The following is a 17,358-nucleotide window of genomic DNA, read 5'->3' as shown; positions in this document are numbered from 1 at the left end:
GGTGGAACAATGTATATATGCCTTAATTTCTCAATAATATAATATGCTCCTATGAACCTCCCATGTTGGTGCTCATGGGTCCTTTTACATGGAAATGACGGGATCAAAGCGGAGGAATGAACTTTTCTGTCAAAGCTGCAGGAGAGAGAAAGAGAGAGGGAGAGAGCAAGAGAGGGAGAAAGAGGGGGTCATGACGCCTGAACTCACTTCCTGTCCACTCTAATCATTGTTTATTACACAGACGAGTAAGCGAATGCAAATGCAGCTCTCTTTAGTCGACTGTCCAAAACATCACAATAAAGCTCTCTCTCCACTCCTCATGTCAATTAATGCATGTTGATTATGACACTGTTACTTAATAGGAAAGGACACAAAGGAAGCTGAGAATATAATTGTTACAATGTTTTAGAAAAAATAAGCACAGCTATAATTAACTTTGCTATATCGATCGTACCCCCAACACTTCAAGTCACTTGTTTTATGTTGGAGGAGAATCCATTGTAATTATTGGACGGGGAAATTGAGATTGAACCTTATTGGTCTTCCACCTGTTGCTCTTCTGTCCCCCAGGAGGAATATTTGAATCCATCGAAAGCGGCCCATCAGGAGCAGAGGAACTCGCCTTTAAATTTGCCTTGAACACAATCAACAGGAACCGCACCCTGCTGCCCAACACCACACTCACATATGACATCCAGAGAATCAACATCTTTGACAGCTTCGAGGCCTCCAGAAAAGGTGAGAGGCTGAGGAGGATAGGAAGTAGACCTGGGGTGTATTCATTAGTACACACCATAGCAAAACGTTTTGCAACGGAAAACATTTTGCAAAGAAAACAAACATTTCTTATTGGACAAGTTCAGGTTAGTCCCTCCCTGTTTTAGCCATTTGCTTCTGTTTGGTTCCTAGTAAATACAAATTCAAATAAATTCGACGAGTTTGTTTGAGCCTGCCTGGAGTGCCCAATGGGTGAGGTTTGCACTTTTGGATATCATCATGAAGAATTGCTAGAGGGTGGTCTGGGTAGAAGCTACAGGTTGTGTTATGACAGCTGCATCTGTTATTATATTTAATAATAATCAGAGTATCGCTGTGATTAGTTATTTGTGGATTTCTTATTTGTTTGTGGGTGATTATGACTAACAATAAGGGTTTCTGTGAAATGTGGGAACAGAAACTGATTGAGAATGACTCACTCTGAATAGCTGTTGAGAAATATTTTACTGATGCTGCCAACTAACTGATTGCATTGGATGAAGCTCGATCATGTTACATAGGAGAAATATGGCTCACATGGTAATATTCTATTTGATTTTCATTTTTGAAATATATAAGTGACTAATAGTAAAAAATGAAATGTATGAATTCTAGGCTAGGTAACTCTAAATGAAGGCTACGTAACTCTAAATGAAGGCTACATAGCTATAAATTAAGGCTACGTAACTCTAAATGAAGGCTACGTAACTCTAAATGAAGGCTACATAGCTATAAATTAAGGCTACGTAACTCTAAATGGAGGCTACGTAAGGCTAAATGAAGGCTACGTAACTCTAAATTAAGGCTACGTAACTCTAAATGAAGGCTACGTAACTCTAAATGAAGGCTACGTAACTCTAAATGAAGGCTACGTAACTCTAAATGAAGGCTACGTAACTCTAAATGAAGGCTACATAACTCTAAATTAAGGCTACGTAACTCTAAATGAAGGCTACGTAACTCTAAATGAAGGCTACGTAACTCTAAATTAAGGCTACGTAACTCTAAATGAAGGCTAAATAGCTCTAAATGAAGACTACGTAACTCTAAATGAAGGCTAAATAACTAAATTAAGGCTAAATAACTAAATTAAGGTTAAATAACTCTAAATTAAGGCCAAGTACATCTAAATTAAGGCTAAGTATGTTATAGTAAGTGTTATGGCCGATTTAGGTCAACCAAAATGCAGTACTCCTACTGGTATCTGTGTGATTCAATGCAAAGTGTGACCGACATCCTTCTTGTGTCCTTCCTTGATCCAATGTGGTAGAGACTAAGGGGCTTTCTTGATCAGCATTCCCATGATGCATTGTATGGACAGTAGAGCAGCAAGGAGCTGAAGGCTTCCACCTAAACACTACTCTAACGAACCTAAACACTACTCTAACGAACCTAAACACTATCCTAACGAACCTAAACACTACTCTAACGAACCTAAACACTATCCTAACGAACCTAAACACTACTCTAACGAACCTAAACACTACTCTAACGAACCTAAACACTATCCTAACGAACATAAACACTACTCTAACGAACCTAAACACTATCCTAACGAACCTAAACACTACTCTAACGAACCTAAACACTACTCTAACGAACCTAAACACTATCCTAACGAACCTAAACACTACTCTAACGAACCTAAACACTATCCTAACGAACCTAAACACTACTCTAACGAACCTAAACACTACTCTAACGAACCTAAACACTACTCTAACGAACCTAAACACTACTCTAACGAACCTAAACACTATCCTAACCCACCTAAACACTACTCTAACGAACCTAAACACTACTCTAACGAACCTAAACACTATCCTAACCCACCTAAACACTACTCTAACGAACCTAAACACTACTCTAACGAACCTAAACACTATCCTAACGAACCTAAACACTACTCTAACGAACCTAAACACTACACGTATCTAACAAACATCTCTCTTCCTGTCTCTTTCCCCCCCAGCCTGTGACCAGCTCTCCCTGGGAGTGGCAGCCATCTTTGGCCCCTCCCACAGCTCATCGGCCAACGCAGTCCAGTCCATTTGTAATGCCCTGGGGGTGCCCCACATCCAGACCAAGTGGAAGCACCAGGTGTATTTGTATTTGTTTTTTGTATTTATTATTGATCCCCATTAGCTGCTGCCATGGCAGCAGATACTCTTCATGGGGAACAGCAAAATTAAGGCAGTTATACATTTAAAAACATTACAATACATTCATAACAGGTTTCACAACATATTAAGTGGGTGCCCTCGGACCTCTACTCTATTTCCACATACAGTACTGTATCTATAACACAAAATCCATGTGTACATGTGTGTATAGTGTGTATGTTTTCATGTGTTTGTATGCATGTGTCTATGTTTGTGTTGCTTCACAGTCCCCGCTGTTCCATAAGGTGTATTTTTATCCGTTTTTTGTATAAAATTTTACTGCTGGTATGAGCTACTTGATGTAGAATAGAGTTCCTTGTAGTCATGGCTCTATGTAGTACTGTGTGCCTCCCATAGTCTATTCTGTACTTGGGGACTGTGAAGAGACCTCTGGTGGCATGTCTTGTGGGATATGCATGGGTGTCCGAGCATGTCAACACCTCTCATAAATACAAGTAGTGGTGAAGTCAATCTCTCCTCCACTTTGAGCCAGGAGAGATTGACATGCATATTATTAATGTTATCTCTCTGTGTACATCCAAGGGCCAGCCGTGCTGCCCTGTTCTGAGCCAATTGCAATGTTCCTAAGTTCCTCTTTGTGGCACCTGATAACATGACTGAAGAGTAGTCCAGGTGCGACGAAACTAGGGCCTGTAGGACCTGCCTTGTTGATAGTGCTGTTAAGAATGCAGAGCGGCGCTTTATTATAGACAGACTTCTCCCCATCCTAGCGACTGTTGTATCAATATGTTTTGACCATGACAGTTTACAATCCAGGGTTACTCCAAGCAGTTTAGACACCTCAACTTGCTCAATTTCCACATTATTCATTACAAGATTTAGTTGAGGTTTAGAGTTTAGTGAATGATTTGTCCCAAATACAATGCTTTTAGTTTTTGAAGTATTTAGCACTAACTTATTCCTTGCCACCCATTCTGAAACTTATTGCAGCTCTTTCTTAAGTGTTGCAGTGATTTCAGTCGCTGTGGTAGCTCCTTATACATAGACACGCTTTACTCAAAGCCAGTGGCATGTCGTTAGTAAAGATTGAAAAAAGTAAGGGGCCAAGACTGCTGCCCTGGGGGAGCAGTTTTGTGTTGGAGAGGCTTCCATTAAGAACACCCTCTGTGTTCTGTTAGACAGAACTCTTTATCCACAATATTATAGGGGGTGTAAAGCCATAACGCATACATTTTTCCAGCAACAGACTATGATTGACAATGTCATCAGCCGCAACGATATCTAACAAAACAGCCCCCACAAACCTTTTATCATCAATTTCTCCCAGCCAATCATCAGTCATTTGTGTAAGTGCTGTGCTTGTTGAATGTCCTTCCCTATAAGTGTGCTGAAAGTCTGTTGTCAATTTGTTTACTGTAAAATAGGATTGTATCTGGTCAAACACAATTTTTTCCAGAAGTTTACTAAGGGTTTGTAACTGGCTGATTGGTAGGCTATTTGAGCCAGTTAAGGGGGCTTTACCATTCTTAGGTAGGGGAATAACTTTTGCTTCCCTCCAGGTATCAGACAACAGGGACTCTTACTACATCAGCCTCTACCCAGACTTCCAGTCCCTCAGCCGGGCCATCCTGGAACTGGTGCACTTCTTCAAATGGAGGACGGTCACTGTGGTCTATGATGACAGCACAGGTACAGATATCTCTGATGATGGTGGTCATGGTGATGATGTTTATGATGATGGTGATGATGAGGATGGTGATGATGATGAGCCAATTGGTGATGATGAAGATGGTGATGTTAATGAATGATGATCAAAAGGATTTAAAATACATACAATTGTAAACTAAAAACTGCTACTCAAACACAAACACAGCTTTTTATAGGGGTGGTAGGTAGCTGAGAGTTTAGAGAAGTGGACCAGTAGCTTCTTCGTTGCCGGTTTGAGTCTTGTGCTGGGCAATAAAAATGGGAGGTGAATTGTCATGCCCTTGAGCAAGGCACTTAACTTGTACATAGATCCAGGGGTTTAGAGGAGAAAAACTGTTATGTTCTTTCCCCCAAGACTTTAGCATTGAGGGTTTGGCCATGAAATATGTAGCCCCCTCAAAGCCCTCCAGATGTACTCCACGTCAAAACCTCAGCCTTTCATATGAGTGAGCATCTCTGAAAAACCACATTACCCAGAATGACCCTCACCCACCATCTCCTCAGATTAATGCCATGCAGAATGAATGTGAGAGCTGACAGCTCATGAATAAAAGACACGTCCTCTGAGGGTCCTCGTCCAGCTGTATCTGTCTGCCGGATCGCCTGCTGTGACTGTGTGGAGTGGCTCATGATGTGCGTTCTACAAGCACATCGATATTTCATACCGTTGAATACCGTGATCATTTTCAGGCCTACGGCATCATCAGCTTTAGAGAAAGGAAAACATTTCGTAATGTCCATCTCATATTTTCGATCCTTTGGAAGGATAAAGGTGTCAATTTCATGGAACATAATTGGATAAAATATGTTGAACATATTTGTTTGTTCAAGTACATGAGTTGCATGGTGAGTCTTTTGCTCAATATATCAAATTGGTTTCTTCAGTTGACCTTCTGTATTTATGTAAAAGGAGCCATGAGCACCAACATGGGAAGTTCATAGGAGCATATCAAACTGGGTGTCAAATGAAAAGCTCAGTCTATATTTCTGGAAAATGAAGGCATACAGTGGCTTTTTCCACATTTTGTTGTGTTACAGCCTGAATTTAAAATGGATTAACGAGATTTTGTATCACTGGCCTACATGCAATATCCCATAATGTCAAAGTGGAATTATGTTTTAAAAACTGTTTACCAATTCATAAAAAAGGAAAGCTGAAATGTTTTGAGTCCATAAGTATTCAAACCCAAACTTAAATAGGTTCAGCAGTAAAATGTGTTTAACAAGTCACATAATAAGTTGCATGGACTCACTATGTGTGCAATAATAGTGTGTAACATGATATTTGAAGGACTAGCTCATCTCTGTACCCCACACATATAATTATCTGTAAGGTCCCTCAGTCGAGTAGTGCGTTTCAAACACAGATTCACACAAAGACCAGGGAGATTTTCCAATGCCTCACAAAGAAGGGCACCTATTGGTAGATGGGTAAAAACAAACCTTTTGAGCATGGTGAAGTTATTAATTACACTTTGGATGGTTTATCAATACACCCAGTCAGTACAAATATACAGATGTCCATCCTAACTCAGTTGCCAGAGAGGTAGGAGACCGCTCTGGGATTTCACCATGAGGCCAATGCAGACTTTAAAACAGTTATAGAGTTAAATGGCTGTGATAGGAGAAAACTGAGGATGGATCAACAACATTGTAATTGCTCTACAATATTAACCTGAATGACAGAGTGAAAAAAAGGAAGCCTGGAGAGAATACAAATATTCCAAAATATGCATCTTGTTCACAACAAGGCACTAAAGTAAAACTGCTAAAAATGTGGCAAAGAAATTAACTTTATTTCCTGAATACAAAGCGTTATGTTTGGGTCAAATCCAACACAAGACATCACTGAGTACCACTCTTCATATTTTCAAGCATGGTGGTGGCTGCATCATGTTATGGGTACGCTTGTCATCGGCAAGGACTAGGACATTTTTTAATATAAAAAGAAACAGAATGGAGCTAAGCACAGGCAAAATCCTAGAGGAAAACCTGGATTAGTCTGCTTTCCAAAAGACACTGGGAGACAAATTCACCTTTCAGCAGGACACTAACCTAAAACATTCACTTAGGTTGGAGTCATTAAAACTCGTTTTTCAACCACTCCACAAATTTCTTGTTATTTTTAAGAAGCTAGAGTTTGGCAAGTCGGTTAGGACATCTACTTTGTGCATGACACAAGTCATTTTTCCAACAATTGTTCACAGACAGATTGTTTCACTTATAATTCACTGTATCACAATTCCAGTGGGTCTGAAGTTTACATACACTAAGTTGACTGCCTTTAAACAGCTTGGAAAATTCCAGAAAATGATGTCATGGCTTTAGAAGCTGAGTTTGAGTCAATTGGAGGTGTACCTGTGGATGTATTTCAAGGCCTACCTTCAAACTCAGTGCCTCTTTGCTTGACATCATGGGGAAATCAAAAGAAATCACCAAGACCTCAGAAAATAAATTATAGACCTCCACAAGTCTGGTTCATCCTTGGGAGCAATTTCCAAATGCCTGAAGGTACCACGTTCATCTGTAAAAACAACAGTACGCAAGTATAAACACCATGGGACCATGCAGCCATCATACCCCTCAGGAAGGAGACCTGTTCTCTCTCCTAGAGATGAACGTACTTTGGTGCGAAACTGCGAATCAATCCCAGAACAACAACAAAAGACCTTGTGAAGATGCTGAGGAAACAGGTACAAAAGTATCTATTTCCACAGTAAAACGAGTCCTATATCGACATCCCCTGAAAGGCCGCTCAGCAAGGAAGACTTTAAAACAGTTATAGAGTTAAATGGCTGTGATAGGAGAAAACTGAGGATGGATCCTCCCTGGTGGCGCAGTGGTCTAGGGCACTGCATCGCAGTGCTAGCTGCGCCACCAGAGTCTCTGGGTTCGCGCCCAGGCTGGGCTGGGTTCGCGCCCAGGCTCTGTCGCAGCCGGCCGCAACCGGGAGGTCCGTGGGGCGACGCACAATTGGCATAGCGTCGTCCAGGTTAGGGAGGGTTTGGCCGGTAGGGATATCCTTGTCTCAGTATGTAAAATGTAAAATGTAATAAAATGTATGCACTCTACTGTAAGTCGCTCTGGATAAGAGCGTCTGCTAAATGACTAAAAATGTAAAAAATGTAAGAAGCCACTGCTCCATAATCGACATAAAAAAGCCAGACTACGGTTTGCAACTGCACATGGGGACAAAGTTCGTACTTTTTGGAGAAATGTCCACTGGTCTGATGAAACAAAAACAGAACTGTTTGGCCATAATGACTATCGTTATGTTTGGAGGAAAAGGGGGAGGCTTGCAAGCTGAAAAACACCATCACAAACGTGAAGCACATGGGTGGCAGCATCATGTTGTGGGGTGCTTTGCTGCAGGAGAGACTGGTGCACTTCACAAAATAGATGGCATCATGAGGGTGGAAAATTATGTGGATATATTGAAGCAACATCTCAAGACATCAGTCAGGAAGTTAAAGCTTGGTAGCAAATGGGTCTTCGAAATGGACAATGACACCAAGCATACTTACAAAGTTGTGGTAAAATGGCTTAAGGACAACAAAGTCAATGTATTGGAGTGGCCATCACAAAGCCCTGACCTCAATCCTATAGAACATGGACAGAATTGAAAAAGTGTGTGCGAGCATGGCGGCCTACAAACCTGACTCAGTTACACCAGCTCTGTTAGGAGGAATGGGCCAAAATTCACCTAACTTCTTGTGGGAAGCTTGTGGAAGGCTAGCCGTGAGTGTATGTAAACTTCTGACCCACTGGGAATGTGATGAAAGAAATAAAAGCTGAAATAAATAATTCTCTCTACTATTATTCTGACATTTCACATTCCTAATATAAAGTGGTGATCCTAACTGACCTAAGACAGGGAATTTTTAGTAGGATTAAATGTCATGAATTGTGAAAAACTGAGTTTAAAAGTATTTGGCTACGGTGATGGTAAACCTCCGACTTCAAACTGTACACAATGGAGTTGCTTAACAAGATGACATTAAATGTTCCTGAGTGGCCTAGTTACAGTTTTGACTGAAATTTGCTTGGAAATCTATGGCAAGACTTGAAAATGGCTGTCTAGCAATGACCAACAACCAAATGTACAAAAATGTCTAAAAACATGTTTTCACTTTGTCATTCTGTGTTATTGTGTGTTGATGTGTGAGGGAAAAAATACAATTTAATACATTTTTAATTCAGGCTGTAACACAAAATGTGGAATAGGTGAAGGGGTATACATACTTTATGAATACACAATATATGATTTTCAACCATTTTCCATCTTAAAAATGTGGCATAAGTGGTTTTGATTTCTACACAAACAGATAGGAAAGGGTCTAAGAAAAGAACTACCAGAAAAAGTCTTGAAATGTATCAGAAATACATCAAAACACAATGGTGTTGAGGTAAGGACCCCTGCCAACTACACTGAACAAAAATATAAGTCCAACATGCAACAATTTCAAAGATTTTACTTTTACAGTTCATATAAGGAAATCAGTCAATTTAAATAAATGAAGTAGGCCCTAGTCTTTGGATTTCACATGACTGGGAATACAGATATGCGTCGGTTGGTCACAGATGCAATACCTTTAAAATAATTTGGGGCGTGGATCAGAAAACCAGTCAGTATCTGGTGTGACCATCATTAGCCTATTGCAGCACGACACATCTCCTTCGCATAGAGTTGATCAGGCTGGTGAGTGTGGCCTTTGGAATGTTGTCCCACTCCTCTTCAATGGCTGTGCAAAGTTGCTGGATATTGGCCGGAACTGGAACACGCTGTTGCCTGCCCATACATACATAACTCCATCGCCACCATGGGGCACTGTGTTCACAACATTGACATCAACAAACCGCTCTCCCACACAACGCCATGCACGCTGTCTGAAGAGCACACTTCTCCAGTGTGCCAGTGGCCATCAAAGCTGAGCATTTTCTCACTGAAGTCGGTTACGATGCCAAACTGCAGTCAGGTCAAGACCCTGGTGAGGACAACGAGCATGCAGATGAGCTTCCCTGAGACGATTTTTGACAGTTTGTGCAGAAATTCTTTGGTTGTGCACACCCACAGTTTCATCAGCTGTCTGGGAGGCTGGTTTCAGACGATCCCGCAGGTGAAGAAGCCTGATGTGGCAGTTCTGGGCTGGCATGGTTATACGTGGTCTGCTGTTGTGAGGCTGGTTGGACGTACTGCCAAATTCTCTAAAACAATGTTGAAGGTGGCTTATGGTAGAGAAATGAGCATTAAATTATCTGGCAACAGCTCTGGTGGACATTCCTGCAGTCAGCATAACCAATTGCATGCTCCCTCAAAACATCAGACATCTGTGGCATTGTGTTGTGACAAAACAGCACATTTAGAGTGGCATTTTATTATCCCCAGCACAAGGTGCACCTGTGTAATGATTGTGCTGTTTAATCAGCTTCTTGATATGCCACACTTGTAGGGTGAATGGATTATCTTGGCAAAAGAGAAATGCTCACTAACAGGAATGTAAACAATGTTGTGACGTTGCTACCATTAATGCAATGACAATTATTTTAGCAAATCAATTAACTATGTCTAATTATTACGATGATTGAATTAATCATGTAACAATTAACTCATTGGCAATCTTGGGGCACCACAGAAAAAGTTTGCTTAATGAGTTACCATTTCCCGAATTAACTATTGATATAGATATATCGTTATACCAGTCATCGGTTATTTATCATTATTACCTCATCAGTCTCATTCTGAACGTTGTTGACTTCCATCCATTAATTATCATTATTACCTCATCAGTCTCATTCTGAACGTTGTTGACTTCCATCCATTAATTATCATTATTACCTCATCAGTCTCATTCTGAATGTTGTTGACTTCCATCCATTAATTATAATTATTACCTCATCAGTCTCATTCTGAACGTTGTTGACTTCCATCCATTAATTATAATTATTACCTCATCAGTCTCATTCTGAACGTTGTTGACTTCCATCCATTAATTATAATTATTACCTCATCAGTCTCATTATGAGACTGCACAAACTCTAGTCTCCATGATGAATCAACGATACACAAATTGGCTTAATTATTTATTTACTAACTAACTAAATAATCACACAGAATTACATAAACAAACACACAGGATAGATTATACATTGGTTACTAACATGATGCAATGAAAAGTCCCTGATGGGCTAACCCGATATGACAGCTTGGTACACAATGAAAAGGGTTGGGGAAAGAAAGAGCGGGAGAAGAAGAGACAAAGGAATTCAACTATCGTACATACAGTTGAATAATACGCTCATCGTAAATTGGATATTTAGCACCCTAACAACCTCTCATTCGGATTTAGAAATGCAACACATATTTACGCTTGTACTGTATGTCCTTGCCATCTCTCTGTTGAAATCATCCGGTCCATCTATGGAGAGTAGTTCATCAGAAGTCTCTGGTTGTGTAAGTCTCTGGTTGTCCATCAGAGGTCACAATGTACTTAGTAGTTGTAGCTTCTTGGTCTCGGAGTGTCTGTTAGAACGGATCTTCCAGAGGTGTACCACGCAGTGTCCAGCTGGCCTTGTCCTTCACTCTGTTTGTTTAGAATAGATACTCTAGAAATACCTATAATGGTGAGAGGAAATTGTTCTTTGTCGATTGTCTTCGGTCGAGTTTCCTAGGCTAACAGTGCATAAAAAGCTGCAGACTAAATGTTCCTGTGTAGTCTTCTTCTTCGAGAGAGAGGGTGTTTCAGAGGGCCTTACCATTTTCTGGTATTGTAGTTTCAAACCATTTTGCCATATCCAGCTCGCGCTGTACTTCGGCTGGTCTTTAGTTTTATATCGTTTCTCAGCCGTGTAGCCACCGCTTCACGCTGTCTGGTCTGGTAGAGATTTTCTTCTTCTCTGTTGAAAGTTTCAGAGTTTCTAAACAATTCATACTTTTCAGCTCACGCTGTCGATCACGCGTGTAGCCACAGCTCCACGTTTTCTGGTCGAATGTAAATTTCGTTAGCGGTCTTTTTATGCCCTCACCTTGGAGAGCGGTTCTATCACATTGTCACAAGGTCTGTGCTCACGTGGGCGTGGTTACTGACTTGGTAAAACTTTACATGAAAAACAATTATCTCATTCAGAAGGCTAAAATCACATTTCATCTTCTTACAAATAGTTAAATATTTAATCAAATAAGTTCCACAACATTTAGATGTAAATCTGATAACTGGGACGTATACATTTGTAGAGTTACCGTTATTTGTTATACTGTCCTTAAAGATATCACAAACAACGACTTATTTGACAATATTGTTTCAAGCCCCACCAACCATTTCCCACATGATTTGTGTTAGGAATATTGTGTCATTATCCACTGTTGGATGTTGTAGTTTGTCGGCAGGAATCTCCTTGTACCAAAGGGTTATTTCCCCTCAATCCTGCAGAACCCAAAGGCAGAGTTTCTGCAAGATATTTACGACCGTCATAAAACTGGTCAACTCCATCCTTCTCTCCCTCTGTGGGAGAGGAAGAGCGCTGTAGAGCTGACCCACTGTAACCTGATCCTTAGGATCCTCACAGGAGAGTCATGACAACAAATAAATGCACAACATTTGAGATAAATACGCATTTAGTGCGTATGTAAAATTTCTGGGATCTTTTATTTCAGCTCATAAAACATGGGACCAACACTTTACATGTTGCTTTTATATTTTTGTTCAGTATACTATCAACACTTACAGCATATTATGTTTTGGAGATATTGTTTACTTTCTGTGAGTTTAAGAAATATTTCCTTCAATTAATCAATCAAATGTATTTATAAAGCCATTTTTACATCAGCAGATGTCACAATGTGCTATGTAGAAACCCAGTCTAAAACACCAAACACCTAGCAATACAGATGTAGACGTATGAGGACTAGGAAAAACTCCATAGAAAGGTAGGAACCTAGGAAGAAGCTTAGAGAGCAACCAGACTCTGAGGGGTGGTCAGTCCTCTTCTGGCTGTGCTGGGTGGAGATTATAAGAGTACATGACCATTAAGGCCAAATTCTTCTTCAAGATGTTCAAATGTTCATAGATGACCAGCAGGATCAAATAATAATCACAATGGTTGTAGTGGGTGCAACAGGTCAGTACCTCAGGAGTAAATGTAATTTGTCTTTTCATAGCTAAGCATTCAGAGGTCGAGACAGCAGGTGCGGTAGAGAGAGAGAGAGTCGAAAACAGCAGGCCCGGGACAAGGTAGCACGTCCGGTGAACAGGTCAGGGTTCCATAGCCGCACGCAGAACAGTTGAAACTGGAGCAGCAGCATGACCTGGTGGACTGGGGACAGCCAGGAGCCATCAGGCCAGGTAGTCCTGAGGTATTATCCTAGGGCTCAGGTCCTCCGAGAGGGGAGGGAGAGAGGGAGACAGAGAGAATTAGAGGGAGCATACTTAAATTCACACAGGACACCAAATAGACAGGATAATTACCTTAGATATAGCAGACTGACCCTAGCCCCCCGGCACATAGACTATTGCAGTATAGATACTAGAGGCAGGACATAACCCCACCCACTTTGCCAAAGCACAGCCCCCACACCACTAGAGGGATATCAACAGACCACCAACGTACTACCCTGAGACAAGGCTGAGTATAGCCCACAAAGATCTCCTCCACCGCACGAGACTGAGGGGACAAAACCGGACCCGAAGATCACGTCTGTGACTCAACCCACTCAAGTGACGCACCTCTCCTAGGGACAGCATGGAAGAGCACTAGTAAGCCAGTGACTCAGCCACCTTAATAGGGTCATAGGCAGAGAATTCCAGTGGAGAGAGGGGAGCTGGCCAGGCAGAGACAGCAAGGGCAGTTTGTTGCTCCAGTGCCTTGCCGTTCACCTTCGCACCCCTGGGCCAGACTACACTCAATCATAGGACCTACTGAAGAGATGAGTCTTCAGTAAAGGCTTAAAGGTCGAGACCGAGTCTGCGTCTCTCACATGGATAGTTAGACCATTCTATAAAAATTGAGCTCTATAGGAGAAAGCCATGCCTCCAACTGTTTGCTTAGAATTTCTAGGGACAATAAGGAGGCCTGCGTCTTGTGACCGTAGCGTACTTGTAGGTATGTATGGCTGGACCAAAATGGAGAGATAGGTTGGAGCAAGCCCATGTAATGCTTTGTAGGTTAGCAGTAAAACTTTGAAATCAGCCTTACCCTTAACCGGAAGCCAGGCTAGCACTGGAGTAACATGATCACTTGAGTAATATGAGCACATTTTGGGGGTCTAGTCAAGATTCTAGCAGCCGTGTTTAGCAGAAATTGAAGTATATTTAGTGCTTTATCCGGGTAGCTGGAGAGTAGAGAATTACAGTAGTCTAATCTAGAAGTGACAAAAGCATGGATTATGGATTAGTTTATCTGCCACATTTTTTTAACAAAACATTTCAGACTTTTGCAAAGTCACGAAGATGGAAAAAAGCTGTCCTTGAAATATTCTTCATATGTTTGTCAAAAGACAGATCAGAGTCCAGAGTAACACAGAGGTCCTTCACATGTCACAACCATCAAGATGAATTGTCATATCCAGCAGCACATCTCTTTATTTCTTGGAACCTAGAACTGGCATCTCTGTTTTGTCAGAGTTTAAAAGTTTTTAAAAATGCCACCATCCACTTCCTTATGTCTGAAACAGTTTTGGGGCTTCACCATGTTTCATCGAAATGTACAGCTGTGTGTCGTCCACATAGCAGTGAAAGTTGACATTGTGTTTCCGAATGACATCACCAAGAGGTAGAATTTATATTGAAAACAATAGTGGTCCTAAAATGGAACCTTAAGGAACGTCAAAACGTACAATTGATTTGTCAGAGGACAAACCATGCACAGAGACAAACTGATATCTTTCCGACAGATAAGCTCCAAACCAGGCAAGAACTTGTTCATGTAGACCAATTAGGGTTTCCAATTCCTTTGAAAGAATGTGGTGATTGATGTTGTCAAAAGCAGCACTAAGGTCTAGAAGCACTAGGACAGATGCAGAGCCTTCGTCTGACGCCATTAAAAGGTCATTTACCACCTTCACGGGTGCAGTGTCAGTGCTATTTGTTGTGATTGCAAACATAATAAAATGGTCGTCCGATAGTCCAGGATTATGAGAAAAAACATTTAGATCCACAGTATTTATTCCATGGGACAAAACTAGATCCAGGGAATGACTGTGGCAGTGAGTAGGTCCGGAGACATGTTGGACAAAACCCACTGAGTCGATGATGGCTCTGAAATCCTTTTAGAGTGGGTCGGTGGACTTTTCCATGTGAATATTATTCCTAGTTGTAACGCTCGTCTTCCTCCTCGTCTGAGGAGGAGCAAGGATCGGACCAAAATGCAGCGTGGTTTGAATACATACTATCGTTTATTTAAACGAAGACAAAAAAACACTTGAACAAATTACAAAACAATAAACGACGTGAACAGACCTGCACTTGAGAACATATAAAACATGAACGCACGAACAGGAACAAACGAACGAAACAGTACCGTGTGGCGAACAAACACAGACACAGCAACAATCACCCACCAACAAACAGTGAGAACAGCCTACCTTAATATGGTTCTCAATCAGAGGAAACGTAAAACACCTGCCCCTGATTGAGAACCATATCAGGCTAGTTGAATGAACCCAACATAGAAAGACATAACATAGAATGCCCACCCAGCTCACGTCCTGACCAACTAAACAAGACTAAACAAAGGAAAATAAGGTCAGGAACGTGACACTAGTGCCTTTTAATTCCATTACCAAATACCCACATACCCTCATGAAGAGAGAGGATAACGAAAGTTCACAGTAGTAACAAGTAATGGCAGACCTACCAATTAGTTAGTCATTTTATAATTTTGGTTATGAATTATTAAGTGATTAAAACTCATAATTCCATTACCAAATCAGGTAACAGAATGACCAAAAACATCAGTAGCAGAATTACTAGAACTGAATTGGCTACAATGGGCTCATACAGCTCATACATTTTTTTGTGTGTTTCTGTCTTCGGTCACGTGTGGCTCAGTTGGTAGAGCATGGGCCTTGTAATGCCAGAATTGTGGATTTGATTCCCACGGGGGGGCAGTAGGTAAATGTATGCACTAACTACTGGCAATCGCTCAGGATAAGAGCGTCTGCTAAAATGTAAATCTGGTGGTCAAACCAAGAGTGTTAAAAAATTCTGTCTGGACAACCCCTCCCCATGAGCCCCCTCTCTTTCCATTTACTGTAACCAGCCTACTCACCCACTGAGCACCGCTGGACATCCATGAGTATTGAAATTTGGTTATTCCACAGATGGACCGGACTGGGCCAAATCTGAACTTGTCATAGACGTATGTTTCACAAGTTTGGATAGTACAGTAAAGAAAAGTAGAGTACAGTATATTGTATATTGTGAGAATGACATTCATATCTATAATTGTGAATTTCTGTAGTACAGATCAGGGACCCATGATGTAATTCTGTTACCGTAGTTCCGTTACCGAGTGTAAATCCACTTCACTGTAACTCAATAAACAAAATAGATGTGTTCAACCTCAAGGTGCCATGTCATAGCTGACACCCCATTCTTTCTACAGACATCTTTCATACTTATTTTGGAGCAGATTTTTATTATTTTTATTTTAGATTTTTAACACACAAAAACATTGGAAAACCTGATCACATTAAAACCTGAGAGATTTTACCCTAATTCCGTTACCAAAGTTTGTATCTGCACCATTCTTCAACTAAATTAGTTTTAGCAAATTTATCAGTGGAAATTGTTAAAAGCATTTATTGTGCATGGAGTTGTATGGCTTGTTAAACTTTTAAATCAATGTTTTTTGTTTGGCATACATTTTAAAATTAAAGAAATATTACGTTACTTGCCCACTTCTTTTTACTACACTGGGGACATGAGGTGTCTTACCCTGAATCACAAATTGATCCATAGTCCCCATAGGATAAGATAACATTTTGAAGAACCCTTTTTGGTTCCAGTTAGAACCCTTTGAGTTCCATTGAGAACCCTTTCCACAGAGGGTTCTACACAGAACCCAAAATAGTTCTACCAGGAACCAAAAAGGGTTATCCTATGGGGACAGCCAAAACCCCTTTTTTCTGAGTGTACCATGAGCTGGTAGATTCAATAAGACCTATTTACCATAATAAATTGACCTTCAGGATTCTCCTGGTGACTGCCTCAGTAAATGCTAATACCTTTTCTGACCATGTCTCTGTCACACACATTTCTCTTTGTCGAAAGCCGCCACTGTAGCATGGTGAGAGTATATTAACCTTGGCTAAGTGCACAGTAAATGGTCCAACTCAACGTCCACTACAACGAGTCATCTAATTGGCCACTGTTCCACTCCTCCTCATTAGTGTGTCCCAAATGGCTCCCTATTCTCTATATAGTACACTACTTTAGACCAGGGCCAATAGGGTTCTCTATTCTCTACAGTACTTAGAATAGGGTTCCATTTTGGATGCAACCATTTATCATCACTCCCACCACCACAACTCCCACTGGCATGTATTGATTCCCTCACAAAGGATTCTGAGGGAGGTGTTAGGGGTTCTTTAAGGGGAGGGTTACTTAACCATGTCAGCCTGGCAGTTTCCTCCTCCTTAAGGGGAGTGGTTTTAGTGTAACACACCACCTCCAACTCTCACAGTGACAGAGTCGGGGTGAGAGAGCCTGGATGATGTGGACCACACACAGATACAGACACACACACACACACACACACACACACACACACACACACA

General features: G+C 41.0%; 1 protein-coding gene across 1 annotated transcript in view; it reads left to right on the top strand.

Moving 5' to 3' along the window:
* Positions 1-17,358, top strand: part of LOC120024238 (glutamate receptor ionotropic, kainate 2-like) — a 163,350-nt gene that overhangs the window by 28,379 nt on the left and 117,613 nt on the right. The window contains exons 2-4 of the mRNA XM_038968432.1: positions 571-738; positions 2,729-2,856; positions 4,439-4,568. Coding sequence (XP_038824360.1) covers positions 571-738; positions 2,729-2,856; positions 4,439-4,568 — 426 coding nt within the window. The remainder of the gene's footprint in view (positions 1-570; positions 739-2,728; positions 2,857-4,438; positions 4,569-17,358) is intronic.

This window comes from Salvelinus namaycush, chromosome 29 (genome assembly GCF_016432855.1).
Source record: "Salvelinus namaycush isolate Seneca chromosome 29, SaNama_1.0, whole genome shotgun sequence".
Classification (NCBI taxonomy): Eukaryota; Metazoa; Chordata; class Actinopteri; order Salmoniformes; family Salmonidae; genus Salvelinus; species Salvelinus namaycush.
This window is presented reverse-complemented; position numbering and strand designations above follow the sequence as displayed.